Source organism: Bos indicus, chromosome 2 (assembly GCF_029378745.1).
Source record: "Bos indicus isolate NIAB-ARS_2022 breed Sahiwal x Tharparkar chromosome 2, NIAB-ARS_B.indTharparkar_mat_pri_1.0, whole genome shotgun sequence".
NCBI classification, from domain to species: domain Eukaryota; kingdom Metazoa; phylum Chordata; class Mammalia; order Artiodactyla; family Bovidae; genus Bos; species Bos indicus.
Window position 1 is genome coordinate 5,944,418 of NC_091761.1, and position 19,249 is coordinate 5,963,666.

At 38.3% G+C, this 19,249-nt stretch overlaps 1 protein-coding gene across 11 annotated transcripts in view; it reads left to right on the top strand.

Annotated features, from left to right (window-relative positions):
- The window catches only part of HIBCH (3-hydroxyisobutyryl-CoA hydrolase), a 152,255-nt gene that overhangs the window by 66,848 nt on the left and 66,158 nt on the right, over positions 1-19,249 (top strand). For all 11 annotated transcript variants that reach the window (XM_070802166.1, XM_070802175.1, XM_019969456.2 and 8 more), the window contains 2 exons: positions 5,636-5,714; positions 17,648-17,793. In XM_070802166.1, coding sequence (XP_070658267.1) covers positions 5,636-5,714; positions 17,648-17,793 — 225 coding nt within the window. The remainder of the gene's footprint in view (positions 1-5,635; positions 5,715-17,647; positions 17,794-19,249) is intronic.

Consider the following 19,249-nt stretch of genomic DNA (forward strand, 5'->3'; position numbering starts at 1 on the left):
ATATTACATACCATAGTGAGATTATGTGTGATGAAAAATCTATTTGAATTTCTAACAAAAATATCTAATTTCAAAACACCATTTATAATCATGAATGATGGTGATAGAAGACTGTCTCACATACTCTCTGATACTGTGATGCACTGTTTGTTCTGGACAGGCGCTTACTCATTCTCTGTGATTATAATTTAAATTCATGAGTCTGTGTGTGAGCATAAGTCACATCACCCCATTGTCTGCCTTTCTGACTTTGTTGTTTTCTTTACTGTGGTTGTTGGTGCTGGTTACTCTGGAACATTTATTTTTATTCTCATTTTGGTTAAAAGGACTGTTTTATTGTGATTATTATTTATTATATTTATTATATATATTTATATATATTATATATAATGTTTATATTTATTATATAAATAAATAAAATTTATTTATTATTTATATTTACTGTTATTATTATTTATTTCTGTAAGTTTATTGTGTAAACTTACAGAAAAGTTGCAAAAGTAGTACAGAGAACTCTGATGTATCTTTCATCCACATTCCTTGTTATTTCCACATTTACTTTATTTTCTCTTCTCTCCGAAATGTGTCTAGTTTCTGAACCATTTGGGAGAATGTTGGAGACATGATAATCCTCTGTTTCTAAATTATTCATTATGTATTGCCTTGGAATAAGGACACCAAAATCAGGAAATTTAATACCGAAATATCTGGAACATTTCTTTTTCAGCTACCAAACTAAATTGTTCTACGTGTGGTTTGTTTGTTTTGTGTTGGGAGATTAATCTTGTCTTTAGTGGAAATCATGGAACAATTGACTATATTAAATTAACTTTAAATACCTGTATAATTTTCAGTTTTTAAAAATTAATGTTGCTTTTTTGTCTAGAATAACAATATTGAAATACTGAAGTGATGCTTATTTCTAAAGCATCAGATAAACAGATTTGCATTTTGAAGGCTTTAATTTGGGGCTTCCGTGGTGGCTCAGTTGGTAAAGAATCCACCTGCCAATGTGAGAGATGCATGTTTGATCCCTGGATTGAGAAGATACCCTGGAGAAGGAAATGGCAATCCAGTATTCCTGCACAGAAAATCAAAGGACACAGGAGCCTGGCGGGCTATAGTCCATGGGGTTGCAAAAGAGTTGATTGCAAAAGAGTTGGACACAACTTAGTGATTAAACAACAACAAAATTTTGCTTTTTAAAGTAATTATAATGAGATCTTCTTTAAAAGACTTAAAGCTATACCAGCCTTTCCTGTCATTAAACAGTCTGGAAACTCACCTGGCTACGTTTCTTAATTTAAAAAAAGTTTTAGATTGCCTAAGTTTTGCCTTTAAGAATGTGAAGCTTAAAGTAGGTTACAAGTTTGCCTACATTCATATATTCAGTTATTCATGCTTATCCACATTCGTATTCTCTATATGAGATTATAAATATGGATCAGACTCATTTTATCTGCACATGCTCATACAATATTGCAATTAAAATTATTTAATAATAATCCAGCTAAAAAGCCATGTCAGAATGCTTGCAATATCATAATTATAAGACCCAGAAAGATTAAATGTAAAATAATAGAAAAAGATAATGGTTATTTTTATATCAAATAAGGGATGTGCTTGCATGTGTGCTAAGTCGCTTCTGTTGTGTCTGACTCTTTGCCACCCCATGGACTGTAGCCTGCCAGGCTCCCCAGTTCATGGAATTCTCCAGGCAAGAATACTGGAGTGGGTTGCCATGCCCTCCTCCAGGGGATCTTCCTCACCCAGGGATTGAACCCACATCTCTTTTGTGTCCTATATTGGCAAATGGGTTCTTTACCACTAGTGCCACCTGGGAAGCCCCCAATAAGGTACATTTTATGGCAAAAACTTGTACTTGGTTTAGAAGGACATTTCACAGTTATAAAAATAGGTATAACAAATCTAAATTTGTATGTCCTGTGAATCTTTCTATTGTGTATTTTTTCTATTAGGCTTTAGTCATGTGGTCTTATGTTGGATTATTTCTAATCAAGTGCTGGTTATTTATGATTGACTTATTTCTACTTCAGTATTATTTGAGCCCTAAGATATAATCTCCTGACCTTTGTATCTAGTAGTATTTAGGCTAAGGGCTCTAGCATCCCAGATCATCTCAATTCAGTCAGGAATGAGAGGCTTTGAAGCTGATCTTCACTTCGTGTGAAGGATTATTTGAATCCAGGCCACTGTAACTCATAATGTGTAACATTTGGGGGCTCAATTCAGCAAGCCCTAAATTTCAGTTCTTGTTCTCTCAGCAGGTAGGACTTAGTTCAGTTCATTGAAAATTGTTCAGCCTTTCTCCTTAAGATCAGTGAGATCACATTCTGAAAGTAATCTTATTGATTATAATCAACTATAGAAAGATATTTTATAAGTATTGTGTAAAACCGTTTCTAGCAATGAAGCAGAACAGAATTACTTAATGAGTTTTGTAACATATGACTCTGAGAAACAGTGGGAACAAGCCTCTGCCTCTTAAGATAACTCTAGTGGTGTGATATTTTCAAACATTTAAAAATGTGTGGTCTTTCAAAAAATTGGAAAGTCCTTAAAGGAGAAATAGACAAAATCACAATCCTAGGAGAAGTTTTGAATATACTAATTTCAATAACAGATGAAACAGACATAAACAGTATATATATATATGTGTATACGATCATTTTACATGCAAGCACATGATTTGAACATTGTTCAGTGAACTTGATCCAGTTAATATGTATTCAATAACTTTCATGTTCATTTCATGTGTGCATGGAGCATTTACCAAAATTGGCCCTAGAATTAGTCTCAGTATATTTCAAAGGCTTAATCTGACAGGCTGTTCTCTGGCCCCAAAGGAATTAAGCTAGTTTTCAATAACAAGTGAAAGTATTAGTCTCTCAGTTACGTAAGACTCTTTGCAACCCCTTGGACTATAGCTCACCAGGCTCCTCTGTCCCTAGAATTCTACAGGCAAGAACAAGCCCTAAGTGAGTGGGCCTTAGGAAGCATTGCTACAAACAAAGCTAGTGGAGGTGGTGGAATTCCAGCTGAGCTATTTCAAATCCTAAAAAATGATGCTGTGAAAGTGCACTCAATATGCCAGCAAATTTGGAAAACTCAGCAGTGGCCACAGGACTGGAAAAGGTCAGTTTTCATTCCAATCCCAAAGAAAGGCAATGCCAAAGAATGTTCAAACTACCACACAATTGGACTCATCTCACATACTAGTAAAGTAATGCTCAAAATTCTCCAATCTAGGTTTCAATAATACATGAACAGAGAACTTCCAGATGTTCAAGCTGGATTTAGAAAAGGCAGAGGAACCAGAGATCAAATTGTCAACGTCTGTTGGATCATCGGAAAAGCAGGAGAATTCCGGAAAAACATCTCCTTTGCTTTATTGACTATGCCAAAGCCTTTGACTGTGTGGATCACAACAAACTGTGGAAAAGTCTTAAAGAGATTGGAATACTGGAGCACCTTACCTGCCTCCTGAGGAATCTGTATGCAGGTCAAAAAGCAACAGTTAGAACCAGACGTGAAACAACGAACTGGTTCAAAATTGGGGAAAGAGAATGTCAAGGCTGTATACTGTCACCCTGATTATTTAACTTATATGCAGAGTACATCATACGAAATGCTGGGCTGGATGACTCACAAGCTGGAGTCAGGATTGTGGGGAGAAATATGAATAACCTCAGGTATGCAGATGATATCACCTTCATGGCAGAAAGTTAAGAGGAACTAAAGAGCCCCTTTATGAGGGTGAAAGAGGAGAGTGAAAAACCTGGCTTAAAACTCAGTATTCAGAAAACTAAGGTCATGGCATCTAGTTCCATCACTTCATGGCAAATAGATGGGGAAAGAATGGAAATAGTGACAGACTTTATTTTCTTGGGCTCCAGAATCACTGCAGATGGTGACTACAGCCATGAAATTAAAAGATGCTTGCTCCTTGGAAGAAAAGCTATGACAAACCTAGACAGCATATTGAAAAGCAGAGAGTTCACTTTGTCGACAAAGGTCTGTATAGTCAAAGCTGTGTTTTTTCCAGTAGTCATGTATGGATGTGAGAGTTGGACCATAAAGAAAGCTGAGCGCTGAAGAATTGATGCTTTCAAACTGTGGTGCTGGAGAAGACTCTTGAAAATCCCTTGGACAGCAAGGAGATCAAACCAGTAAATCCTAAAGGAAATCAGTCCTGAATATTCATTGGGAGGACTGATGCTGAAGCTCAAGCTCCAACACTTTGGTCACCTGATGCAAAGAGCCGACTCATTGGAAAAGACCCTGGTGCTGGGAAAGATTGAGGGCAGAGGAGAACGGGATGACAGAAGATGAGATGGTTGGATGGCATCATCAACTTAATGAACATGAGTCTGAACAAATCCTGTGAGATAGTGAAGGACAGGGAAGCCTGACATGCTGCAGTCCATGGGGTTGCAAAGAGTTGGACACGACTGAGTCACTGAATGACAATGAAAACATTGTAATAAACAAAATTGCAGAGTAGAATGTGAGGCAAGGGTTCTTACAATAATACAAAAAATTATTAATAAAACTCGTGCATGTGTGCGTGCCAATTCGTTTCACTCATGTCCCACTCTTTGTGACCCCATGAACCGTAGCCTGCCAGGCTCCACTCTCCATGGAGTTCTCCAGGCCAGAATATTGGAGTGGGTAGCTGTTCCCTTCCTTCGGGGCATTTCCCAACCTGGGGATCGAACCCAGGTCTCCCACACTGCAGGCAGATACTTTACCATCTGAGCCACCAGGGAAGCCAAAGATAGAATTCACTGGTTCAGAAGGATTAAGAATAAGTAGATGTTTTGAGTATTGTGAAAAGAACATAACGTAGGAAATGTATGTCACAATGTGAGCATTGATACAAACTTGAATTCTTTGTAATCACATGTGTACCTCTTATTTTATTCAAATATGTCTGTTTATTCCAGAGATGTCTCTTAAGTTTGTCCTTTTCAGTGTGTTTATCAAATCAGAAAAGAATTTCAGCCAAATCTTTTTATTTTGTAAAACTTTTGCATACTAATCCGTTTTAAGAGTTAAACAGTTCCCAAGTGGTATGTCTGAGAAAAATGTTGCTAATTTTATTTGATGGAATAATGTGAATAAATAAAATGTGTGAATATTCTATTTAAGGCCACTGAAATTTGCTAGAAGAGCTTGGTTATGCTTTTTTGATGATTCGTCCCACTGAGAACAGCCAGTGGTTCTGCGAATAGTCAGTACTCTGTAATGCTGAGTCTGGTTTGAAATGAGAAGGAATTGGGGGAGAGGATATGAAGTAGAACACAGGACACTGATGAAAGGTGGCTTGCTGCTAAAACAAATCTGTTCCATATGTCAGGAATACCCATGTATCTTTTTGCTTAGTAAGTTCTGAAATTGTGTGGTTTAGGTTTTCCCTCTCATCTGTCTCCTGAAATTTCCTTTAAAGATATGCTTTATGAGGTGTTATAGATAATGCATATTATGTATGTCTTTATATATAATATATATGGATAATTTACTTGGCTTTTAATGTTTATAAATGTGAGAGTTTAATTTTTTTTTTTTTTTTACCCCCACATTATTTTTAAGTGATTTTTTGCCTTTTTCCTAGGGAGTTGGTGTCTCAGTTCATGGGCAATTCCGAGTGGCTACCGAAAAGTCTGTTTTTGCGATGCCAGAAACAGCAATAGGTAAACTAAAACAAAAACCACCACAATAATTACTTTTAGAATGATCAGATTTTGATACTTTTCAAATTACATTGTTATTGAAGGAATCGATGGAATTTTGTGTGAGCTACAGCAAAGAAAGAACTTTTAAAACAAAATTATTATAGGAAGATACCTGAGAGTTTATATTAGCTCACAGGTTTATCTGAAAACAGAAAAGCAAGCATATTTAACTGGAAACACTAGCACATTGTAGTTGATTTTATTTATTTATTCTTATTGAAGTGTACTTGCTTTACAATGCTGTGCTAAGTTCTGCTGTACATATATTTAATTTTAGATAAAAAATTATTAGAGGAAATATTCTTGCATTCAGATCTAGTCTTAATTTGGAATTAACTTTTTATGTGGTGTGAGGTGTGGGTCAAAGGTATAGATCAAAGTTTAGGTCAAAGGTATAGATCAAAGTTTATATTTGCTTATGGAGATTAAATCATTCCCACATTATTTTTTGGAAAAAGCTGCTGTTTCTCCACTGATTGCCTTTATGCCTTTGTAAGTGCCAATCATGGTGCTAATGCCCTGCTGTTTTGATTACTGTTGCTTTACAGTAAGTCCTGATCAAGTAATGATAATCCTCTAATTTTGTTCTGTTTTTTCCCCTCCCAAATTGTTTTGGCTATACAGATCATTTGTATTTCTGTATGAATTTTAGAGTTGTCAGGCAAGTGTATTCTCCTTGGTTCTGTCTCATCACAACAAATATTTGGAGTGATGGACATTAAAGCCGTCCGTGCGTCACAGCTCTTGGGTCTTGAACAGACTGTGTTATTGCTCTTAGACAGATCAGTGTTACAGCTCTATTTTATTTAGAAAATAGCAGGAAAATCCATCCTTGAGGCATGAGGGCATGCCGACCGGAAGACACGAAGAGAAAAGAGTTGGGGAATGCGTCAGTGCGCGGGGGAGAGAGAGAGAGAGAGAGAGACCTAGCCCTTTGGCTCCTCCTTTTATATGTTTTTTCCTCCCCCTGGGCCTGCCCTATGTAAATTGGGCTAGCCAGGAGTGCTGTTTGTTCTACCTGAGGCCCTCACTCTGGTCCTCGGACCTTCTTTTGACCTTCCTTTGTTCTATTTTCGTGGGCTTTTCCCTTCCTTGTCTTTTAGCCACCTCCATTTTGGACTCCTGTTTCCTATTCTAACTACCTAACAGAATGATTTTGTAAGTTTGAACAAGAAAACCTATTAGAATTTTTATTTGGCTTGTCTGCTGCTGCTGCTGCTGCTAAGTTGCTTCAGTTGTGTCCGACCCTGTGTGACCCCATAGACAGCAGCCCACCAGGCTCCCCCGTCCCTGGGATTCTCTAGGCAAGAACACTGGAGTGGGTCGCCATTTCCTTCTCCAATGCATGAAAGTGAAAAGCGAAAGGGAAGTCGCTCAGTCATGTCTGACTCTTAGCGACCCCATGGACTGCAGCCCACCAGGCTCCTCCATCCATTGGCTTGTCTAGGATCTATCAATTTAGGGAGAATTGACATCTTAACAATATTGAGTCTTTAAACTTGTGAGCAAGGTATATCTTTCCATTTATTTAGATCTTCTTTAATTTCTTGAAGCCAAATTTTGTAGTTTTCAATTTTGTATACATCCTTTGTCAGATTTTTTCCTTAAGAATTTAATATTGTTCAATGATATTATAAATGATATTTAAAAAATCTAGTTGTGATTGTTAGTTATCAATATGTAGAAAATGACTTTTGTAGTTTGTATCCTGGGAGAAGGAAAAGGCAGCCCACTCCAGTATTCTTGTCTAGAGTATCTCCATGGACAGAGGCGCCTGGAAGGCTCCAGTCCATGAGGCCGCAAGAGTCAGATACGACTTAGTGACTACACCACCACTACCACTTCATATCCTGCAGTGATAGATTCACTTATTAGTTCTAGTAGATGTTTTGTAGATTGAATTGGATTTTCTAAATATAGTTATGTTCTTTACAAGTAAAGTATGTTTTACTTTTTTTCTTTCCCATCTGGATACTTTTTATTTTTTCTTGTCTAATTCTGCTGGGTAGAACCTCTAATACAGTGTTGAACAGATATGTTGAGAATGGACCTTCAAACATTCAGTCTTCACCAATTAAGTATAATGTTAGATATAGGTTTTTCATAGATGCCCTTTATGAGGATGAGGAACTTTCCTTCTATTGCTTGATTTCTGGGGGATTTTATTAGGAACGGATTTTAGATTTTGTCTTTTTTTCCTGCATCTGTTCATATGACCGCTGGTTTTTTTTTCTTTTCTTTTCTTTTTTAGTTTTTCTTTTTTAGTTTATTGTTAAAGGTGAATTACTTGATTGTTTTTTCAACAGTAAACTAACTCTGCATGCTGGGATAAATCTCACTCTAGTATGTTGTGTTCTACTTTTTAATATGTTGTTGGGTTTGGTTCACTGAAATTTTATTTGGAATTTCTGCATCTGTGTTCATGAGGTGTATTGATCTGTAGTTTTCTAGTAATATCCTTGCTTCTTTTTGATGCAGGATAATGCTGGCTTCATTTCTTGAAAAGTTTTTGTAGAATTGGTTCTTTTTATTTTTTTCCCCCACTGGTTTGGTAGAATTCACCAGTGAAACCATCTAGGCTTGGAGTTTCCTTTTCTAGGCCTGGTAAGGTTTTTAGCTGCAAATTAAAATCTTTAATCGATGTAGAATTTTCAAGTTGTCTATTTCTTCTTGCACAAGATTTGGTCATTTGAGTCTTTTAAAAGTTTGTCCATTTACTAGCATAAAGTTAATTTCCTTATTAGCTTTTCAGTATGTGTAGAACCAGTATCTGGGTCTCTCATTCTTGATATTAGTAACTGTCTTCTGTTTTTTTTCTGATCAATCGAATTAGCATTTTGTTAATTTTATTGATCTCAACATTTTTTTTTGGTTTTATTTATTTTCTATTTTATTGATTTCTGCTCTGATATTTATTACTCCTTTCTACTTTCAGTTTCACCTCTTTCTCCAGTCCCCTAAGGTTAAACCTGAGGTCAGGTATAGAATTCTGTTCTGATGTTTAAATGTGATCTTACCCTTATCTTGGTTCCTCTGTGGGTTTTTTTTGGTTTTTTTTTTTTTTTTACTTTCTATGGCTGCTCTTAAAACTTTCTGTTGATCATTTGATTACGATGTACCTTTGTGTAGCTTTCTTCATGTTTCTTATGTTTGTGCATGTATATTTTTTAATGGTTGTGCTTGTCTAGTTATGTTTATAGTTTTTGTCAGATTTGGAAATTTTGACATTATTTCTTCAAATATTTTTGTGTTCCACTGTTTCCTTTACAGGAACTCCATTTAAACTTTTATTAGGCTCACTCATGCATTATTCATTTTTAAAAATTTTCTTCTTTTCACCTTGTTGTTGTTCATTCGCTAAGTCGTGATACTTGCTCTTCCTATATCTTCAAGTTCACTAATCCTTTCTTTTACAAAGTTAAAATTGCTCTTAGTCCCATTTAGGTATTTTTTTAGCTTATACATTCATCTTAGTTTTCATCTGTAGTACTATCATGTGGGTGTTTTTTAAAAATATCTTTTTTGTTTTTAGCTTTTTGAACATAAGGTACGTGTATATTATAACTGTGTTGATCTCCTTGTTTGCTAATTCTCATGTATATGTCAGTTCTGAGTCAATTTTGATTGTTATATCATGTCATTATGGGTAGCATCTTCCTGGTTTTAGATACCTGGTATTTTCTTATTGGATCCTAGACATTGTAAGCTTTACTTTGTTGGGTGCTGGCTACTTTTGTATAGATGATTCCTAACTTATGATGGTCTGACTTATGACTTTACAATGGTGCAAAAGCAATATACATGTAGTAGAAACTGTTCTTTGAATTTTGACCTTTTCCTTGGCTGGCCATATCTGGTATCATACTCCTGTGATGCTGGGCAGTAGCAGTGAGTCTTTCATCTTAGGCAGTCATCTAATCACTAAGATAAATATCTGGTACTTGGAACCATTTTGTTTTTCACTTTTAGTGTAATATTCAATAAATTATATGAGATATTCCATCAGTTCAGTTCAGTCGCTCAGTCATGTCCAACTCGTTGCGGCCCCCATGAATCGCAGCATGCCAGGCCTCCCTGTCCATCACCAAATTCCAGAGTTCACCCAAACTCACGTGCATTGAGTCGGTGATGCCATCTAGCCATCTCATCCTCTGAGATATTCAATATTTTATTAAAAAATAAGCCTTGTGTTAGATGATTTTGCCCAACTGTAGGCTAATGTAAGTGTTTCAAGCACATTTAAGGTAGGCTAGGCTAAGCTCCAGTACTTTGGCCACCTCATGCAAAGAGGTGACTCATTGGAAAAGACTCTGATGCTGGGAGGGATTCGGGGCAGGAGGAAAAGGGGACAACAGAGGATGAGATGGCTGGATGATATCACTGACTCGATGGACGTGAGTTTGAGTGAACTCTGGGAGATGGTGATGGACAGGGAGGCCTGGCGTGCTGCAATTCATGGGGTCGCAAAGAGTCTGACATGACTGAGCGACTGATCTGAACTGAACTGAACTGAGGCTAAGCTATGATTTTTTGATAGATTAGGTGTATTAAATGCATTTTTGACTTACGGTATTTTCAGTTTATGATGGATTTATCAGAATGTGACCCCTACACACAACCCCAATGTAAGTTGAGGAAGATCTGCATTCTTGTAAATGTTCTTTACTTTGCTTCTAGGATGAGGTTAAGTTACTTGGAAATAGTTTGTTCAGGTCTTTTAGGTTTTTTGTTTGTTTGTTTGTTTTTAATATAGGATTGGAGCAGTGTTCAGACTAGGGCTAATTATTTCCTACTACTGAAGCAAGACCCTTCTTTGCATTCTACTCGGTACCTCCACGAATCCTGAGCTTTCATGGTCTGGTTGGTGGGAACAGGTACTATTCTCAGCCCTGTATAGATTCCCAGTACCGTTCTCTGTAATCATTCCTTGTGGTTCTTTCCTTAACCTCACAGTTTCTTCATTGAACACGTGTATTTATCAGTACCAAGCTGGGGATTTAAGGGAGACACTCTGCAGATCTCCAGTGTTTTCTCTCTGTGCAGCCCTCTCCTCTCTGATACTCTGTTCTGGGAATTCTTTCTCCCTGAATTTTTAGCTTAATTCCCCTCAAATCTAGGACTGTTTTGGGCCTGGACAGTATCTCCAGGCATTAAGATGGAGCTTTTGTAGGGCTTGTTGTTTAGTCTCTTCATTGTGTCTGACTCTCTGAGACCCCATGGACTATAGCCCACCAGGCTCCTCTGTCCATGGGATTTCCCAGGCAGGAATACTGGAATGGGTTACCATTTCCCTCTCTAGGAGATCTTCCAGACCCAGGGATCAAACCCGTGTCTCCTGCATTAACAGGTGGGTTCTTTACTACTGAGCTACCAAGGAAGCTTTTAAGTAGGGTTTACCTCACTTGTTTTCAGATATTCAGACATCACTTTCCTTTACTGCTTGGTGGTCCAGTATGTTGAAAACTTATTTCATATACTGCAGTTGTTTTTCTATACTTATTTCAGGTGAAGAGTAAATTCTGTCCTTCTTACTCCATCTTACTCAAAGTGTAATTCTCCTGGATGGCTATTTTTAGCTTCATTTCAGTTCAGTACAGTCACTGAATTCTGTCTGACCCTTTGCAGCATGCCATAGACTGCAGCACGCCAGGCTTCTCTGTCCATCACCAACTCCTGGAGCTTACTCAAACTCATGTCCATAGAGTCGGTGATGCCATCCAACCATGTCATCTTCTGTCGTCCCCTTCTCCTCCTGCCCTCAATCTTTCCCAGCATCAGGGTCTTTTCAAATGAGTCAGTTCTTCACCTCAGATGGCCAAAGTATTGGAGTTTCATCTTCAACATCAGTCCTTCCAATGAATATTCAGGACTGATTTCCTTTAGGATGGACTGGTTGGATCTCCTTGCAATCCAAGTTATTCTCGAGTCTTCTCCAACACCACAGTTCAAAAGCATCAATTTTTCGGCACTCAGCATTCTTTATAGCCCAACTCTCACATCCATACATGACTACCATAGCTATGGAAAAACCATAGCTTTGACTAGACAGACCTTTGTTGGCAAAGTAATGTCTCTGCTTTTTAATATGTTGTCTAGGTTGGTCATAACATATCTTCCAAGGAGCAAGAGTCTTTTATTTTCATGGCTGCAGTCACCATCTGCAGTAATTTTAGAGCCCAAGAAAATAAAGTCTCTCACTGCTTCCATTATTTCCCATCTCTTTGCCACAAAGTGATGGGACTGGATGCCATGATCTTAGTTTTCTGAATGTTGAGTTTTAAGCCAGGTTTTTCCCTCTCCTCTTTCACTTTCATCAAGAGGCTTTTTAGTTCTTCTTGACTTTGTACCATAAGGGTGGTGTTATCTGCATATCTGAGGTTATTGATATTTCTCCTGGCAATCTTGATTCCAGCTTGTGCTTCCTATAGCCCAGCATTTCTCATGATGTACTCTTTGTATAAGTTAAATAAGCAGGGTCAGAACATACAGCCTTGACATACTCCTTTTCCTGTTTGGAACCAGTCTATTGTTCCATGTCCAGTTCTAACTGTTGCTTCCTGACCTGCATACAGATTTCTCAGGAGGCAGGTCAGGTGGTCTGGTATTCCCATCTCTTTCAGAAATTTCCAGTTTCTTGTGATCTGCAGTCAAAGGCTTTGGCATAGTCAATAAAGCAGAAGTAGATGTTTTTCTGGAATTCTCTTGCTTTTTTGATGATCCAACGAGTGTTGGCAATTTGATCTCTGGTTCCCCTGCTTTTTCTAAATCCAGCTTGAACATCTGGAAGTTTACAGTTCATGTACTGTTGAAACTTGGCTTGGAGAATTTTGAGCATTACTTTGCTAGTGTGTGCTGCTGCTGCTGCTGCTGCTAAGTTGCTTCAGTCGTATCCGACTCTGTGCGACCCCATACACGGCAGCCCACCAGGCTCCCCTGTCCCTGGGATTTTCAAGGCAAGAACACTGGAGTGGGTTGCGAGTGCAATTGTGTGGTAATTTGAGCATTTTTTGGCATTGCCTTTCTTTGGGATTGGAATGAAAACAGACCTTTTCCAGTCCTGTGGCCACTGCTGAGTTTTCCAAATTTGCTGGCATATTGAGTGCAGCACTTTCACTGCATCATCTTTTAGGATTTGAAGTATCTCATTTGGAATTCCATCACCTCCACTAGCTTTGTTCGTAGTGATGCTTTCTAAGGCTCACTTGACTTCACATTCCAGGATGTCTGGCTTTAGGTGAGTGATCCTGGTTATCTGGGTCGTGAAGATCTTTTTTGTATAGTTCTTCTGTATATTCTTGGTACCTCTTCTATTCTGCTTCTGTTAGGTCCGTAACCACTTCTGTCCTTTATTGTGCCCATCTTTGCATGAAATGTTCCCTTAGTATCTGTAATTTTCTTGAAGAAATCTCTAGTCTTTCCCATTGTATTGTTTTCCTATATTTCTTTGCACTGATCACTGAGGAAGGCTTTCTTATCTCTCCTTGCTATTCTTTGAAACTTTGCCTTCAGATGGATATATCTTTCCTTTTCTTCTTTACCTTTTGCATCTTTTCTTTTCTCAGCCTTTTGTAAGGCCTCCTCAGACAACCATTTTACCTTTTTGCATTTCTTTTTCTTGGGAATGATCTTGATCACTGCCTCCTGTACAGGGTCACAAACCTCCATCCATAGTTCTTCAGACACTCTGTCTATCAGATCTAATCCCTTGAATCTATTCGTTACTTCCACTGTATAATCATAAAGGATTTGTTTTAGGTCATAACCAAATGGTCTATTTTAGCTTAGATGATTAAAGAAGTTGTCCATGGAGATGTCTTTAAGCTGAGATTTGAATGACAGGAAGCAAGCAGCTATATTAATATCTTTTATAAGAGAACACTTTGCATTAAGAAAAGTTAGTCTAAAGCAAGAATGAAGCCTTACTTTATTTGTTCAAGGAACCAAATAGTGTCTGCTCTCTGAATCGGGGGCAGAGTGATACACTGTGGTCTTCCAGAGCTACACAGGCAACTCAGGTGAAGAGTTTGGATTTAAACGTAAATGTTACGGGAAACTGTGGGAGAGTTTAAAGCAGAGAGTGACGTGGTCTGGTATACATTCTGATACCACTCTGACTGCTTTAAGGAAAATGGATTGTATGTGTGCAAGAGTAATGGCAGAGAGGCTTGTTAGAAGGTTATTACATTAATCTAGAGCTCTGTTATCTAATTCTGTAGCCACTAATCACATATGACTGTTTAATTTAAATAAATTCAGTTCCTCAGTTGCACCAGCCACATTTCAAGTGTTTAATAGCCATATCTAGTGGCAGCATAGATTACAGAACATTTTTACCATCAGAGAAAATTCTATTGAACAGCACAAGTCTAGAGAGAGATAATTTTAGGCTTGGAGTGATAAGAAGCACTAAAGTTGGAATAGAGAGGATATATTTGGAAAATGTTTGGAGTTAACTTGTGATGTAGTGAATCAGGAATAACTTCAAGGTATTTAGCTAGTGCTGCTAGATGGCGATAAGGCCACTAGAGAAGGAGCAGTGTGGTTGGAGGAATGTGACTCAAGGCTTGTGTTTGCCATGTTATATCTGGGATGTTTATTATCTGTGTGGTTAAATGCAGATATGAGAGTTCATATCCAGGAGAAAAAACCATAACTAGATAGATAGATTTGGGTCTTTATTGAGCTGCCAAAGCAAAATACCAAGACTGGGTAGCTTAAACAACATTTATTTCTCCCACTTATTCCTCCCGCTGGAAGCGGGAAGTCCTATATCAAAATATTGGCAGATTTGGTTTCACCCAAGGCCTCTCTCCTAAACTTGTAGAGAGCTGTCTCTCTCTGTGTCCTCACATGGCCCTTTGTGTTGGAGTCTTTCCTCTTCTTATAAAGACACCAGTCCTGTTAGATAAGGCCTCACCCTTAAAACCTCATTTAATCTTCATTTCAGTTCAGTTGCTCAGTCATGTCCGACTCTTTGCGACCCCATGAATTGCAGCACGCCAGGCCTCCCTGTCCATCTCTAACTCCCGGAGTTCACTCAGACTCACGTTCATTGAGCTGGTGATGCCATCCATCCATCTCATCCTCTGTCGTCCCCTTCTCCTCCTGCCCCCAATCCCTCCCAGCATCAGTCTTTTCCAATGAGTCAACTCTTCGCATGAGGTGGCCAAAGGACTGGAGTTTCAGCTTCAGCATCATTCCCTCCAAAGAAATCCCAGGGCTGATCTCCTTCAGAATGGACTGGTGGGATCTCCTTGCAGTCCAAGGGACTCTCAAGAGTCTTCTCCAACACCACCGTTCAAAAGCATCAATTCTTCGGCACTCAGCTTTCTTCACAGTCCAACTCTCACATCCATACATGACCACAGGAAAAACCATAGCCTTGACTAGATGGACCTTTGTCGGCAAAGTAATGTCTCCGCTTTTGAATATGCTATCTAGGTTGGTCATAACTTTCATTCCAAGGAGTAAGTGTCTTTTAATTTCATGGCTGCAATCACTATCTGCAGTGATTTTGGAGCCCCCCAAAATAAAGTCTGCCACTGTTTCCACTGTTTCCCCATCTATTTCCCATGAAGTAATGGGACCAGATGCCATGATTTTCGTTTTTTGAATGTTGAGCTTTAAGCCAACTCTTTCACTCTCCACTTTCACTTTCATCAAGAGGCTTTTTAGTTCCTCCTCACTTTCTGCCATAAGGGTAGTGTCATCTGCATATTTGAGGTTATTGATATTTCTCCTGGCAATCTTGATTCCAGCTTGTGCTTCCTATAGCCCAGCGTTTCTCATGATGTACTCTGCATAGAAGTTAAATAAGCAGGGTGACAATATACAGCCTTGATGTACTCCTTTTCCTATTTGGAGCCAGTCTGTTGTTCTATGTCCAGTTCTAACAGTTGCTTCCTGACCTGCATACAGGTTTCTCAAGAGGCAGGTCAGGTGGTCTGGTATTCCCATCTCTTTCAGAATTTTCCACAGTTTCTTGTGATCCACACAGTCAAAGGCTTTGGCATAGTCAATAAAACAGAAATATATGTTTTTCTGGAACTCTCTTGCTTTTTTGATGATCCAGCAGATGTTGGCTATTTGATCTCTGGTTCCTCTGCCTTTTCTAAAACCAGCTTGAACATCTGGAAGTTCATGGTTCACGTATTGCTGAAGCCTGGCTTGGAGAGTTTTAAGCATTACTTTACTAGCGTGTGAGATGAGTGCAATTGTGCGGTAGTTTGAGCATTCTTTAATCTTAGTTACCTCTTTAGAGTCCCCTTCTCCATATTGTCACATTGTGGTGCTAGGACGTCAGCTTAAGATTATGGGACACAGTTTGGGATACAATTCAGTCCATCACATCAATGTTGTCTAAAGCTGTCAGAGCTAAGGAAACGTTTGTAGTGGGGAGCGGATAGTCTAAGATGAGGCCGAGGTACAGCAGCATGTGCAGGCCCAAGGGAAGGAAAGCCAGCAGAGGCACTAGAAGGAAGCAGCCACTGAGGCAAGGGGTGAAGGGAGAACGTGGGCTCTGGACCAGATGAAAGTGCTTCAGGATAGAGGTGTTTTTGCTTGGACAGAGTGCTCCTGAAGTTCGGGGGTAAGTAGGAATGAACATTGAGGAACAGAAAGATGACCAAAGTGCCTGGGGGTTAGTGAGTGAGTGGTAAGAGATATAACTGAGAAAGTGATAAGGGGTGTTGAAGACTGATAAAGGTGTTAGTTTTAATCTAAAAGAAATGGGCAGTCATGGAAGACTTTTAAGCAATAGAATACAAGACTCATCAAAATTTGTGTTATTAAGATAATTTAAAAAATTCAATCAGACAAGAGCATTAAAAAAAGATTTGTGTTATTAAAAAGATCACTGGCTGTTGTGCAGAGAACTGTCTAGAGGAGGAAACAACAGATCATAGTTGTTGGTGGAGGGTTGAGGGGGTGGTACAGGAGGAGATCTGTGTCTGGGTAGTTGTACCCTTTATTGGGGTGGGTGATCCTGGATGACGGTGTTGGTGGGGGTAGGCAGGGGTTATGAATTCAACTTTAGACCTATGTTGTTTGAGATGTTAAGAGATATTTCTATTTACAGTAACATGCCACTGATTCTTTCAAGTCTAGGAACTTTTTGGCAAGTGGACCTGAAAGGAATTTGAATGCTTGTATTTTTATCTCAACTTAACTAATTGAAGTGATTTTGAAATAGCTTTTAAACCTAGAGAGTCAAACTTGTTTAGGAAGCTCTTAAACACCAAAAAGTAGTACACTGACAAGTATTTGCATATCTGCTATTTTTAGTTGTTGCCAGTAGAGAGAATAAGGGAATTTTTAAAATACTCATGGTTAAGAAAAGAATAGGTGCAATTTCTGTTGATTAGGTATAAACTTGTTCATTTATTAGAACTACTGGTTATCACATCACTTTAAGTATCTTGAATATTAGATATTTGACTGTTTAGAAATTGATTAAATGGTAATAATAATTTATCACATAATAGCCAGAGATTACATTTTTTTCTGTGCTAAATCATTTGGACAGGAAATATTTGTTTTCAGTGTTTACCTATATTGGAGATTCTTAAAAAGTAGTAGTTGAGATAAGAAATTTAGGTAATAGTTATCAAGTACTTACATGTAAATACTGTGTCATCAAACCCTTTATTGTCTTCTATAGAAATGAAACATGAAAATTTTGAAAGATATCCCAGTTAAGTTAGCACAATTTATAGCAAGTCTTTTGTGATATTGGTTGTGTTGTATGTGTTACGTTATAGTACCATGGTATAATAATAATATTTTTAATATAGATTCAGACTCCAGAGAAGAATGGCTCTTTGATATAAAGTAAGAGAGCTGGAGTTATCTCTTTCATTTGAATCATTATCTCTTTTTGTTTTTAATTACAGGGCTATTCCCTGATGTGGGTGGAGGTTATTTCTTGCCACGACTTCAAGGAAAACTTGGGTACTTCCTTGCATTAACAGGATTCAGGCTGAAAGGAAGAGATGTGTACACAGCAGGAATTGCTACACACTTCGTAGATTTTGAAAAGGTAATTACTTGGATGGCTGCACTTTGTGTTGTCGGAATAACTCATATTCCATGGGGTATAAGTGTTTGGGATAACAGGCTTTTGGCAAATGTGGGTCTGAATCCTGCATCTGCCCTTAAAGCTGTGTGACCTTGGGGAAGGTGCTTAAGCTCTTCAATCCTCAGTTTTCTCATATGCAAAATAGAGGTAATTATATCTAGATCCAGGGCTGTTTTGCCTGGTACCTCCAGTGAGTATCTTTTAATGAATAATTATAGTCTGTGTGAAAAAAAAAAGTAATATTTTAAGAAAGTCTAATATATAAAATCTGAATTTATAGAAGAAGAAGGCTAAATGCTGAAGAATTGATGCTTTTGAACTGTGATACTGGAGAAGACTCTTGAGAGTTCCTTGGATAACAAGGAGATCAAACAAGGCAGTCCTAAAGGAAATCAACCCTGAATATTCATTGGAAGGATTGATGCTAAAGCTGAAGCTCCAATACTTTGGCCACCTGATATGAAGAGCCAACTCATTGGAAAAGATCCTGATGCTGGGAAAGATTGAGGGCAGGAGGAAAAGGATTTCTGATCTTGAGGGCAGGATGTTAGGGGATAGGGGAGGGAATGTTATTAAAATGTATGAAAGTATACAAAGTTGAAGGTTGTCCCTGTAACACTGACATGAGGGCCTTTCATCACATTTGCCTGAATTTTCAGATCTTTATGGGCATCTTCAGTCACATTGAGTAGGTGGCTGTCTCATTCTTCCCCGAGCTATAACAGGGAGCAAACAGGGGCACTCTGTTACCTACTCTGGAGGGACACTCTTGATTATAGTGGCATTTGGTTAAGGCTGGTGGGGGGACCTGATCCACAACCCTTCCTTTTTTTGTCAGTCTGCCCAGTAATCTCTGCAGTGCATAGGCTACCATTTACGGGGCCTGAAACAGTTAATAGAAATGAGTAGTACCCATTGAGAATGGAGCTAGAGGTAAAAGAGAGAAAAAACCACCTGTATCATCTGACAGAGTAAAGTATGATAAGTCTACAAACAGAATACAAAGAAAGGATTCAATGGACTGAAAGGAGGAAGAGCTTACTTACAAAAAAGGATTGAGAAGATGCAAGAAAGGTTTAACAAGGACCTAGAAGAAATAAAAAAGAGTCAATATATAATGAATAATGCAATAAACGAGATCAGAAACATTCTGGAGGCAACAAATAGTAGAATAACAGAGGCAGACAATAGGATTAGTGAATTAGAAGATAGAATGGTAGAAATAAATGAATCAGAGAGGAAAAAAGAAAAATGAATTAAAAGAAATGAGGACAATCTCAGAGACCTCCAGGACAATATTAAACGCTCCAACATTCGAATCATAGGAGTCCCAGAAGAAGAAGACAAAAAGAAAGACCGCAAGAAAATACTTGAGGAGATAATAGTTCAAAACTTCCCTAAAATGGGGAAGGAAATA